Here is a 13,891-nt window from a genome sequence, read left to right as displayed (position 1 = left end):
TCCTGATACATATTTACACCAAGTAGAATTCTCTACTGTGTTCCCTATGTTGCTACTGCCGATTGCAATTTTTCTGTGTTTCACCATCCTGTATAGTTGTCTGCATCCCATGTTTTTACAATTATCACACATCTATGTATGTTTTTTATACATTTTTCATTAAAGATTCATTGCATCTCTATGATTTGTTTGCTGTTTTTCCTCTCTTTCCCCGTCGAGGGAATATCATTGGATTTCTTATGTATTAGATACTAGTAGACTGATCAGTAGCTAAATAAAAGTGTAGATAAACCCTGTATCCTGATAATCTAAGCACATTATCAGCACACAAAATCTCATATCACAGAGGGATCATGAAGTGTCTGCTTAGTGTCTGGAATCTTACACTGACCATCACTGAGTGATAGGAGCAAAAACAACAATAAAACCGAAGGAAATTGTAAAGTAAGGGGTTAAAAATTATCTTATTGTGTAAACAACACTGGGAATTGGGGACCTTTCTTTCATGGCCAAACACCAAAAGAATGGAACCTGCCCAAAAAAATGCCGTAACGTTCAAAACTGGAAATGTAACATGAGGAGGGGCTTCACTCATTTAACTACTTTCTTTTCCTGCACATGTTGTGGAATGACTGCGGGATTTAGCACTAGGAGTAATCCTTCATCGACTTTCACAAGCAACAGAAACAAGCAGAAATCTGCTTGTTTCTAATGCGGTTCCTGACACAATTCTGCCACGGCTTCTGGTGGAATTCAACCTTTGCAAATGTGTTTCCACCATTGATTTTTTTTTCCCCATTGCATTGTGTGTATGGGATTGCCATCAATCTCATATGTTTTGGTGGATTTGTCGCCACATGTTCTGTGCTTATAAACTTCCCACAGGTTTTTGAGGTGTAAATTAACCACCCCCAGAAAAACAAATATTATTTTTACTGTAAGTAACACACACTGAATATAGTATTATACATAATGATTACCCCTTCTAATTTGTCCTTATTCAGCCAGGAACCATCTGATTTGCGCTCAGGGCGGACTACAAAGATGATACACACTTCCGCTCTGGGCTCAACCACCCTGGAACGCACGCACTTCCGTTTCACATTGGAGGCTGCCCACGTTGTACTGGCTCAGCCAATTGGAAAGCGAGAAGTGGATTCTAGCGCCTGCCCGGTCGCTATGGTGACACAGCTGGCCTTACGACAAGCTCGGGCCGCCACGTCACCGATGGGGACGTCACACCGAGAGGCGGAGCATAAGGAGCAAAGATGGCGGCCTCTATCCGGGAAAAACAGACGGGTAAAAAGCGGAGGATATACGCGGGGTTTATACGATGTGGCGGTGGTAGCAGCGGCCCGTGTCATGGTGGAGGGGGGAATGGCTGCTGGGTCAGGGAGGGGGAACCTCTGGCTGCTGTTCACTATCTGTTCAATGACTGTATACAGTGACAGCAATGGGGGTTATAGCCACCTGAGGAAACCCCCTCATAGTGTGCCCCCATAGCCCCCTCTAGTGGCTGTCACCGGTGAGGACGGAGGCCTCTTATTGGGCACTGTTCACATTGTCTGACTCCTGTCTTATACTGAACATGAACCCAAAGATCCCATCACCTGGCAGTGCCCTGTCCCCTCCGCCAGGACGTTACATGGAGCTATACAGGGTTCTGTGATGTAACATACGCTGGGAAATCACAATCACTCATTTTCCCTCAGGTTTTGGTTATTTTTTCAAATACAGTAATCCTGCAAAGTGTTACTAAATTTTCTACAGAATGTTATAAATGAATAATAATGGTAAACTTTGTGTTGTCCTTTAGTAAAGGAAATCCAACATCAGAATCCTTCATGCGTTTAAGCAGATGCAGTGGAAACGCAATGTAACTTCAGCATGTGATCAGGGCTAAAGCCTTGATCACAAAACGCGACGCAACGCATCATGTGAAAGCGCCCTCACTCTGGTAATATCCTTATTTTTGTTATCCATGGCCTCCTCACTTCTTATATTTACTTTTATAATTATACTAAGAGCCAGCAGGGCTTTGGGGATGTTACCACAGCCCCTCTGTGCTGCAGATTCACAGGTTTTTACACTGTGCAGGAGCACTTTCCCCTCCTACTGTGTGCTGAAATTTCCACTGTTGCAGTGTGATTACATCAGGCAGAGGGAGGGGGAAATGCTGTGGGAAGATGAGATAGTGTAACAGCTTGTGAAGCTAGAGCACGGAGGGACTCTTTCATACCCCTAAGAGATGTTCTGGCTCAGTAACATAATTGTAGTTGATTAGAAGAAAGGAGGTCATGGATAACAAATATAAGAAGATTACCACAGTCACAGTGCCTGGATCAATGAGTAAATGCACCTAGGACCGCCCCCTCATGAATATGCTGGACCGCTGGAGGATAGGTCCATTGATCAGTGTTTTACAGCTTTTCGCTATGTTCTGATAAAGCTTGAAATTTAACAGTGCGATAACGGGGGAAAGGCTCAAGAGCTGCTGCTTTAAAGGGAACCTGTCACTAAAGACAGGTTGTAGAAGCCCATTAGTCCTGCAGTGCAAATATGTCTTTCTGCCTTTTCTAAACATTTGCATTACAATATAATTGTGTATCATAACTCGCCTTGCACCCTGACAAAATCCTCTGTGTAGTCCTAGGGGTTGGGCTTGCCATCTGAGGTTTGCCCATTTCAGACAGATAAGGAGGCTAGTGACTGAAGAAACACTCTAGTCAAAGCATTGAATGATGCCTGGCGCAGGGTCTGAAGAGCAGAGCAGGACCCATTTTCATTGTATTCCTAGAACCTAGAGTAATTTTCCTCCCTTTAGGCCCTGCACAAGGTACAATTCAATTAATTGGCTGTGACTGAAGGGTTTCTTTAAAGAGGACTTGTCAGCTCAATAAAACAATCTATCTGCATATACTGCGCATACCTAAAGGGAACCTGTAAGACAGGTTGCAGAAGCCCATTACTCCTGTAGTGCAAATATGTCTTTCTACTTAATCTAATCATTTGCATTACAATATAATCGTTTTTTTATAAGTTGCCTTGCTCCCTGACAGAACCCTCTGTGTAGTCCTAGGGGTTGGGCTTTGTTTAGATGCATTTCAAAAAACAAGTGGCTATTCTGTGCTGCAGACTCCTCAGCTCTCAGCCTTTGTGCTCCTGTACAGATTCTCAGCAGCACAGACAAGTCACGTGTTGTTTTTTAAAATGCATCCAAATCAAAGCTTTCAGATGCACTGCTCACTGGAGAAGAAAGAAGCATTAAAAAGAGAAGCTGCTCATGACTGCAGTTTGTGGCTGTGGCTAGCTGCAAAGACGATGGCTTATTCACAACCCCATTGACTTGTGCACAGTCACAGTGTGCTTAGGCATGTTGCAGGCTGCAAATCATAGAGCAGGTCTTATTCCTGCCTGGATTTGTACTGTGAACTGACTGTCCTATGTGCTAGAAGCAATGCACACACCACACCGCAGACTACACAAAGCTTAAAAGAAGCCAAACACAGCCTCTGCTGTCTCTAGCCCTCCCATAAAGAGAAAGGGACTGACAATGTAACCTGCATTTATATTGGGTAGACAGATGCATTTTTGTGATTGTGGGGTCCTAACAGTCAGGCAGGCAGTGATTATACAACGTGTAGTGTTTAACATGTAAACTTAGTCCAAATCTCCTGAAGCAATTTTTTTTTGTACCTTTTCTGTTTGTAAGGACAATGGCTTTTTCAATAAAGTTGCAGGGCCTTTATGGCTCATTAATTTAATTTGTAAAGTTGTATTACAAGGAAGGAGGCCATATATAATAAATATAAGAAGATTCCCACAGTCCCGGTCCCTGGATCTATGGGTAATTCCCCTGGTTTATCATGATGGATTTTGATGGTAGATTTACTTAAAGGAATGGATACAGGGACACGAACATCACATGTCATAATTTGTTGAGAACACGCCCATCTGAATAAGCCCTTAGTGTCCAAAAGCCAAAGGTGGGTTAGTAAAAAAAAATCACTGATGTGAAATAAAAAAACCTTTGTGAAACCACCCTAAGATCATCCATAGTAATCGGGGCTCTTGTTACCCTTCTTTTGTAGTTGCGTTAAAGCGTATGCTGAATTTTAATGTCCCACTTGTGAAGAGCACAGCAGGAGAGCCAGTATGGAAGGTAGGGGATTTGTTTTTATTTTATTTTATTAAAGGACATCTACCACCAGGATGAAGGATTGTAAACCAAGTACATTGACATACTGCTGTGTGCCCTCTCTTAGTTTTTAAAGCCAAACCAAGGGCATACGGAGTTAATGGAAGAGTGGATCCTGCCAGAGGGGGCACACCCCAGCATGTAAATGTGTTTGTTTCATTCTCTTTGATTCTGGTGGTAGATTTTTTTCAGGATTGTTTTTCCAGCTTACGTTTGGCTTCTTTTTCTTTTTTTTCCATTGGAAGTGATGTTTTATCCAGTGTTGAAATTGGGAGCAAATTCTATTTTAAATCAATGTAAAATTCTTTCTAAAACCTTAAAAATGTAATAATTTGTGTATTTTCTTATTGCACCCCAGGTTCTTATTTACGATCGGATGGGCCAGGACATCATCTCCCCTCTGCTATCTGTGAAGGAACTCCGAGACATGGGAGTCACCTTACACCTGTGAGTACAGGAACAGTTTTGCTATGGTTTAGGATAGTGACTCCAACAATAGGTTGTAACAAAACCCTTGTTGTTTTCCCAGTCTCCTGCACTCTGACCGGGACGCCATCCCAGATGTTCCTGCCATATATTTTGTGATGCCTACAGAGGAAAATGTAGATCGAATTTGTCAGGTAAACCGGAACTGCCATATAATATAAATATTCCAGCCTGCTGTCATTGTGTCTTTTATTATCAGTTCCTTATGCTCCATAGGTTAACCCAATGGGTCAAAATCCAGTGTCTGGCTTTTCAATGTGGATTTTGACTGACATTCTTTATATTCCGTTAAGTATCCACTCAGAATATAAGGCGTTGTTTTTTTATGTTGAGCCAACAATTTCAGTGGAAGAATATTTTTGTATTTTACTGGTCCAATGGCCATATGATCATTCTGCACAACTTTAAAGGGCATCTACCACCAGGATGAAAGATTGTATGCAAATGGGCCTGAGGGGCTCCAGGCTCCATAGTTGTTAATGGAGCCTGGAGCCCCTCAGGCTCATTTGCATACAATCCTTCATTTTGGTGGTAGATGCACCAAAGGAGCCACATCAGCAACCAGCACCCTAGATGCACCAACAACAACCATAGTAAAAAAAGACCAGGTGGATAATAATAGTGGAGACCCTAGAGCAAATAATAATAGTAATGGTGACCCCAAAACAGACAACCATAATAAAAGAGGAACCTTCATTGAGGACAATAATAATTCTGGAGACCACATAGCATGTCTGTTAAATGTCTGTTCTATTTCTTATCTAAGGATTTAGGCCAGGGGTGGGCAACATTTTATTGGTCCGATGGCTATATGGTCATACTGCACAACTTTAAGGAGCCACATCTGCAACCAGCCGCCTCAATGCACCAACGGCAACCATAGTATTCCACAGTATAGCAATAAATAACCACACAGCAACAAAATACTGCATTTATTTTTTTGTACAACTGTATTTTTTATAGAATTCTTCCCCACCCCCAAAAAAGAGAAAAAGGCAAGGGGGATCCAAACACTTCATTTAAAACACACAATAATAGTGGAGACTCTAGAGCAGACATATAATAATAAAGGAGAGACCCTCAGTGTGGACAATAATAATACTGGCGACCCAATAGTATACAATTTATAATGGAGACCCCATAGCAGACTAACAATACCAGAGACCCCTAGAACAGAAAAAAATAAATGAATACTCTCCTTCCCTGGCTCCTCTGCTTTCTCCCTGCACCGCACTGCAGCTTCTTCTCTCCTCCATGTGCCGCTCTGTGTCCAGCACGGCGGCATCAGGACCAGCAGCAGAGCTGTGCAAGTACTTACCACTCCTGGGTCCTCTCCTGGGGAAACCCTTCTCTGTGTCCTTACCCTAACACATACAACCAGCATCAGAAGCCAGGACACAGAGAAGAGCGACAGGAGAGGACCCTGGAGCAGTGTGGAAAGTTATGGAAGCACTTGTTCGACTCTGGCTGTCCGCAGGGTGAGGACCACGAGGCTTGACAATTTGCATGTGGCCCGACAGCCACAGGTTTTGAACCCTCTTCTAGGCTTTTGGAAATCCGAAGCCAGACATGAATGAATGAATGAATGATATAATGATAGTGTAATGCATGGATGGGTCAGTTCCACCATTCCACTGTGTGCTGGCTGCATTTCAAACTGAACAATGTTGGGGATGAGACTCCAAGCATCATAGTTATGCAGGATGCAAGATTCCCTGCTTTGCCACAGAGCTACCACTTCATACTGAGAACATTAATGTGGTACAGTTGTCCAGAGGTTATTCGTAAGCTCCTTGCATCGTGTATAACTATGATTCTGGACTCTCATCTCTGGTGTGGAATCCAACCACCACACAGCCCGTAATTCACAGACCAAACTCATCTGTGGACTTCAGCCCTAATGTCCAGGACCCTTTCAAATGGTCCATTCAAATGCAGTAGAGCTGCAATTAAGCAAATGTGTCGCCAAAAAATATATATATTTAATCAAATTTAAGTTTTAATGTTGAACCTATGTTGCAGAAATTTTCATGATTTCTTTTCACATAACTATTTTTATTCAAAAGTATTTGATCATTGCCTCCATTACTGAGCAAATATTATGTTGCAGTTTATTTACACCTCCTATCTGCACAGAGGATGACGATGACTCCCGCCCATTGCTGTCTGTAGGGATGGGACTGCTGTAAAGCAGATCACTAAATGCTGTTACCGGAGCTAGGGCAAGATGGAAGTCCCCATCATCATACACAGAAAATGGGCAGATTTTTTTAGAAAATTGACAAATGGAACAACTCCATTTGATGTATAATTCTTTCTTCCTTCTAAATAAGTAGCTGTGATCAGTTTCATCTTCCAAAAATGTTGTTGCTCGTCTCTACCAAACCCTATAGTTTTTTTTATATACCAAACGCACTTTAACATCAACCAGATATTTTGTGCCTGTGATCTTTCTGATGTTCCTCCACTTTTTATGACAGGACCTGAGGACGCAGTTATACGAATCTTACTATTTAAACTTCATTTCTGCGATATCCCGCAGTAAACTGGAAGACATTGCAAGTGCAGCACTTACCGCTAACACAGTATCTCACGTCTCAAAGGTAAGGGGGATGTTACTGAGATGTTTTGCCTATAGTGGCTTTTTCTGCAGCCCAGCTAAGGCTGGATTCACATCTGCGCTCCTTTTTTTTTTCCCTTTTGTTCTGCTCTGTAATAGAAGGGAAATTGCAGAGCACCCAATGTTAAAATGATGGACGCTAACAGAGCCCAACCCGTTTTTGATAGATTCTGTGACCTAGGCTACTAATGGGCTTCTCTGCTTTTTATTTGCATCTTTTCTTGCCCTGTGACTTGCTCTTCTATGGCTGCTCACTGCTGTTGTCAATCACAAACCTCAATGGTGACTCTTGGTGGTCACTACTGGCCTATGAATGTCTATAACAGTGATACGATCTTCTACGGGATGTCCCAGGACAACAGCTTGGGAGCTGCAGCAGCTTGAACCTTTCATTTACTCTCTCTTTTATTATCTCTGTACCTTATTTTGTGAAAATGTAATAAAATCTGTATTAAAATTTTAAAGGTTTAGCACTGAAATTACATACAGCTTCATTAATACATAAAAGGGATTATCCACATTTCAGCAAATAATCACCATTGTTTGTGCCATATAAGGGGTCCCCCCTGGATTATATACTATTTACATCTCTTCTTCCTCTTTTTATGTATTTTTATAGGCGCCAATTGAGCAAATCAGGGTTATATAGACCTCGACTAATCCACTCTACAACAATTTAAATATACATCTCCCCACTCCATCTGGAAGGGTTGAGAATACGTCTAATTATGCCTTAGTTAGCAAGAGGATCCACTTCTAAAGAGCTGACTTAACCTTACATGTTGTGTTACACAATATATGGGGAGACTGTACCTAGAGGCACCACTTATATTGTCATATATATCACATGCTTTTTCTTCCCTTTTACTTTTTACTTTTGCTTCTTTATTCCTCATTTTTTTATATTATCGGCACCAAGTTGGCCTATCAAGACTATATGAACCTCAACAGACCCACAGCACTAGAATTTATTCACCCTCCTTTCTGAAAGAGGACTATTTTATCCACTTCTACCAAATTTATAAAGAGGTGTCTTGAAATACTCAGTTTCTCCTTTACACATTAACCCCTTACCGACGTGTGACTTATCTGTACATCACACATCGGCTGCGACCTTCTATGGAGAGGCTGAGCCCTCTCCATAGAAGGTGGATGTTTGCTGCAACCCACCAGTAACACCCGTGGTCCGTGCTGACACCGATCGCGGGTGTTAACACTTTGATTGCCGCCAGTGGTACATGGGCACCAACATCTTAGCTGAGATCAACGCTCCCCATGACGTAATTGGGGAGCGACGATTTGTCACCATGAAATGTCTTATGGTTTCTGAATATCTGTTACTATGTGCCAGTGGCACATTTTAAATGATCTTGTCTAAAATCCCCATATACTGCCATACTGTAGAATGACAGTGTATGGTAGGATCAATCAGAAAACCTAAGTTTAAAGTATCCTTGGGGTCTGAAAAATAGAAAAGAAACATAAAAAAAAAATGTAAGAAATTAAATCACTCTCTATCTCTAGAATTAATATAAAAATAAACACTAATAATCATAAACATGTTAGGTATCCCAAAATCTCTAATTTATCAAAATATAATAACAGCTGTTGAACCCCGTAAGGGGAAATAGCTGCCAATTGTCTGAAACACTATTTTGCTACATATACAAAATTTTATAAAAAGTAATCAAAAGATCATACAGTCCCCAAAATTGTAGCAAAGAAAACAGCTTCCCCCCCCCCCTGCACAAAATGACACCCCACACAGCTCCGTTCACTGAAGTATGCAAAAGTTGTAAGCGCCAGAAGATGGCGGAACAAAGAAAATGTTTTTTTTGTACAGAAGGTTGTAATATTTTTTTTTTTTAAACACCATAAAACCTGCATAAATTTACCATAATTCCCCTGTGATCGCACCCGAAGAATAAAGAACACACGTCATTTGGGGTGTAGGGCGAAAGCCATAAAAACCGAGCCTGAAAGAAAATGGCTCAAATGTGGTTTTTCACCAATTTCACTGCATTTAGATTTTTTTTGCCCACTTTTCAGTACTTGGTATGGATTATTAAATACTATTGCTGTGAAGTGCAAATTGTTACACAGAAAACAAGCCCTCACACAGCTCTTTACATGATAAAAATAAAGTTATAGATTTTTGAAGGTGCAGAGTGCAAAATGGAAACGTAAAAATGATAAAGAGCCAGGTTGTTAAGGTGTTAAAAGTTTACCCTTCAATATACACAATAAGAAAAAAAAAAATTAACATAAATATGCAAAATAAAAATTGTGATCCCAACTTATTAACATTTATCTTTCCAAATTAGAACTTTATTTGTGCGAGTAAAATCACGGGGTAACCAATCCGTTGTATCCTTACAGTGCGTCTTACATCACATTTCTACATCTGTAGTAGACATTTGTACTAATATTATTTCTCTCATTGTAGGTTTTTGATCAGTACCTAAATTTTATTACTTTAGAAGATGACATGTTTGTCCTGTGCAACCAGAATAAGGAGCTGGTCTCTTATAGAGGTATGTAAGGTTATTTGCTTTATGTGCTGAGATAAAGGAGGGATGGGAGAAATATACAGCAATTTTGAAGTCCCCCCGCCCCTCCTGGAGCCCCTCTGGCTCATTAGCATAATTATAAAAATTGTATTAGAAGGAAGGAGGCAATGGATAACAAATATAATAAGATTACCACAGTCACAGTGCCTGGATCTATGAGTAATTGTCCCCAGAGATTTTCCTTCTACTCAGGAGATAGTTCCTTATACTCCGGAGTGCTGCGCTCGGCAATTTCTGTCAGTTCCATAGAGATTAATGAGGCAAAACGGTCATGCGCGGCCATCTGCTCCATAAGTCTAATGGAGCGGCGAGGGGGTCTGATGGACCACTCGTTTTTGCGATCTGTGGGGGTCTCGGCACTGAGACCCCCACTGATCAGCAAGTTAGACCCTATCCTGTGGATTGGTCGTAACTTTAGTTCGTGGGAAAACTCCTTTAACCATTTAACTAGAATGATGTCTCCTAAAGGCAGATTCTGGAAGGTGAGGAATTCTCTTACCATACTTGAAACCCATTACCATTGAAACCACAAATTCTTTGATGACTTTTTCCTAGATCCAATGAGACCGTTCTTAATTTGATGGACAAATGAATTAACTTATTCCGGATGGAACTATTTCTTGTGCTTGTTTGTATTGAGTGATGTAAAATATTAATGGCAGTTTTACATTTTCTTCAGCTCTGAACAGACCAGACATCACAGACACGGAAATGGAAACAATCATGGATACTATTGTGGACAGTCTGTTCTGCTTCTTCGTCACACTAGGTAATTTCTGGCAGGGGATTGATTGAGTTCTTCTTCCTCTAATACCTATTGGTGGTAAACATGATTGTAGGCGTTCCTAAAATTAAACCAAAGCTATAATATTTTAACTCTTTACTGAATAATGTGTAGATCCGTGGCATTATTTATTAATAATAATAGCAGCTCTTTCCACTTTGTAGCTCGTCTCTTAGTAACTTTAGCACGATTGCCTTACAGTAGATGCAGCAGCTACATGCTTCCAGGTCCATCTACTGTATAGCCAACATCATATTACCGTATATACTCAAAATATACAAAAAATGTGCTGAAAATCCTCACCTCGGCTTATACACGAGTCAATACAAATTGTCAATGCACTTAAATACTCAAAAAAAATATTAAACTTAGATACTCCGGTGGACCGGATGCGCATCGCTGCTCTCCCGATGTCCGCGCGGCTCCTCTTCTGGCTTCCGCGCCCGTCTTCTCTCGCGCCCTGCAGGATGTTACCGAAGAAAGGAGTATGGCCGCGCCCTGCTAGATGTTACCGAAGAAAGGAGACAGGCGCAGAAGCCAGAAGAGGAGCCCAGGCTGTATACCACTGGCGGCAGGCTGGGATGGCTGTATACCACTGGCGGCAGGCTGGGATGGCTGTATACTACTGGCGGCAGGCTGGGGTGGCTGTATACTACTGGGGGGCAGGCTGGGATGGCTGTATACTACTGGCGGCAGGCTGGGATGGCTGTGTGCTACTGGGGGCAGGCTGGGCTGTGCTGTATAGTACTGGCGGCAGGCTGGGCTGGCTGTATGCTACTGGCGGCAGGCTGGGCTGGCTGTATGCTACTGGCGGCAGGCTGGGCTGGCTGTATGCTACTGGCGGCAGGCTGGGCTGGCTGAGTGCTACTGGCGGCAGGCCGGGCTGTCTGTATGCTACTGGGGGCAGGCCGGGCTGTCTGTATGCTACTGGGGGCAGGCCGGGCTGTCTGTATGCTACTGGGGGCAGGCCGGGCTGGCTGTATACTACAGGCGGCAGGCTGGGCTGGCTGTATGCTACTGGCGGCAGGCTGGGCTGGCTGTATACTACAGGGGGCAGGCCGGGCTGGCTGTGTGCTACTGGGGGCAGGCCGGGCTGGCTGTGTGCTACTGGGGGCAGGCCGGGCTGGCTGTGTGCTACTGGGGGCAGGCCGGGCTGGCTGTGTGCTACTGGGGGCGGGCCGGGCTGGCTGTGTGCTACTGGGGGCGGGCCGGGCTGGCTGTGTGCTACTGGGGGCGGGCCGGGCTGGCTGTGTGCTACTGGGGGCGGGCCGGGCTGGCTGTGTGCTACTGGGGGCGGGCCGGGCTGGCTGTGTGCTACTGGGGGCGGGCCGGGCTGGCTGTGTGCTACTGGGGGCGGGCCGGGCTGGCTGTGTGCTACTGGGGGCGGGCCGGGCTGGCTGTGTGCTACTGGGGGCGGGCCGGGCTGGCTGTGTGCTACTGGGGGCGGGCCGGGCTGGCTGTGTGCTACTGGGGGCGGGCCGGGCTGGCTGTGTGCTACTGGGGGCGGGCCGGGCTGGCTGTGTGCTACTGGGGGCGGGCCGGGCTGGCTGTGTGCTACTGGGGGCGGGCCGGGCTGGCTGTGTGCTACTGGGGGCGGGCCGGGCTGGCTGTGTGCTACTGGGGGCGGGCCGGGCTGGCTGTGTGCTACTGGGGGCGGGCCGGGCTGGCTGTGTGCTACTGGGGGCGGGCCGGGCTGGCTGTGTGCTACTGGGGGCGGGCCGGGCTGGCTGTGTGCTACTGGGGGCGGGCCGGGCTGGCTGTGTGCTACTGGGGGCGGGCCGGGCTGGCTGTGTGCTACTGGGGGCGGGCCGGGCTGGCTGTGTGCTACTGGGGGCGGGCCGGGCTGGCTGTGTGCTACTGGGGGCGGGCCGGGCTGGCTGTGTGCTACTGGGGGCGGGCCGGGCTGGCTGTGTGCTACTGGGGGCGGGCCGGGCTGGCTGTGTGCTACTGGGGGCGGGCCGGGCTGGCTGTGTGCTACTGGGGGCGGGCCGGGCTGGCTGTGTGCTACTGGGGGCGGGCCGGGCTGGCTGTGTGCTACTGGGGGCGGGCCGGGCTGGCTGTGTGCTACTGGTTAAGTCATCAAAAAGTTTTTCCTGAAATAAACTAAGGTAGCCGATTAGCAGTTTCCTTTAAACCATGAAGAAAAAAAGAGAATGAGCCTAATAAAAATACAGTGCATTCTGCCTAATTTATTGAAATAAAAGTCCTGTGTCGCAAGATGGAAATTTCAGTGAGAGCTGCCAACTACAAAGATAATTTTGGTATAGATTTTCTAGTACTAGGTTGGTGTGAATTTGTCATTGGCATGAATGTAAACTTCAGTGAACTTGCTTGTCTTCTACAGGGGCAGTACCCATCATCAGGTGTCCGAGGGGCAATGCTGCAGAGATGGTAGCAGTGGTAAGAATGACATTACTGATTATATATACTGGGCTTTATTTGGTAAACTCATCAAAAATATTGGGCTAGTGGATAAGAGCTGATTTTTGTTTCCATATATTACAGTTGAATAGATACAAGGCCATTGTTCATGTATCTGCCTCAGCATTTCTTCTATATTACATGAATGGTTTGCTTTGTCTATCTGTGTGAAGACTGTCATGTCTTTTTTTTTTTTCTAGAAACTGGATAAGAAGTTGCGTGAAAATCTTCGAGATGCCAGAAACAGCTTGTTTACTGGTGATAACCTTGGCACAGGACAGTTTAGGTAATTACCACAATAGATAAGATTTGTTTGTATTGCCATCTGATATCAGTTTTATGTACCTTCGATCTAGGTTACTACCTGTGAGAGCCTGCACCTACCTTTTAAGTACAGGCGGTCCCCTACTTAAAGGGGTATTCCAGGAATCAGCATAATTCATATACAAGTGGGCACTCAAAATATAAGCTAATGTGTAATTAGTTGTTATTTAAAATTTTGCTCCCCTTAGCAGAAAATGCTGGTGACATAGACTGTGATGGAGAATTAAAATGCCACCGGCCCTTTAATCAGTCCGCTAATTTCCTCTGCGCGGTCCGTCGCAGAAAAGAACATGGCCGCTGGTCACATGTCCACATCACATGTCCTGTACCTGCCTGGGCAGGGTCATGTGATCACCACTACGTTTGGCTGTAGTCGGTTGGTTGCAGTGCATCCAGTATGACCAGTGTTGTGGTGATGGCAGTTACACATTATTACTATGGTAACAGAGCAAGAAAACCTGTTACATCATCACTGGGAGCAGAGCATA

At 44.5% G+C, this 13,891-nt stretch overlaps 1 protein-coding gene across 1 annotated transcript in view; it reads left to right on the top strand.

The window, feature by feature from the left end:
* The first annotated feature begins 1,171 nt into the window (after positions 1–1,171).
* SCFD1 (sec1 family domain containing 1) overlaps positions 1,172–13,891 on the top strand; it is a 57,325-nt gene continuing 44,605 nt past the window's right edge. The window contains exons 1-9 of the mRNA XM_072115407.1: positions 1,172–1,299; positions 4,092–4,162; positions 4,557–4,645; positions 4,728–4,818; positions 7,165–7,287; positions 9,751–9,838; positions 10,554–10,643; positions 13,003–13,058; positions 13,280–13,365. Of these exons, the coding sequence (XP_071971508.1) occupies positions 1,269–1,299; positions 4,092–4,162; positions 4,557–4,645; positions 4,728–4,818; positions 7,165–7,287; positions 9,751–9,838; positions 10,554–10,643; positions 13,003–13,058; positions 13,280–13,365 (725 nt within the window). The 5' untranslated portion in view covers positions 1,172–1,268. The remainder of the gene's footprint in view (positions 1,300–4,091; positions 4,163–4,556; positions 4,646–4,727; positions 4,819–7,164; positions 7,288–9,750; positions 9,839–10,553; positions 10,644–13,002; positions 13,059–13,279; positions 13,366–13,891) is intronic.

Source organism: Engystomops pustulosus, chromosome 7 (assembly GCF_040894005.1).
Source record: "Engystomops pustulosus chromosome 7, aEngPut4.maternal, whole genome shotgun sequence".
NCBI lineage: Eukaryota > Metazoa > Chordata > Amphibia > Anura > Leptodactylidae > Engystomops > Engystomops pustulosus.
This window is presented reverse-complemented; position numbering and strand designations above follow the sequence as displayed.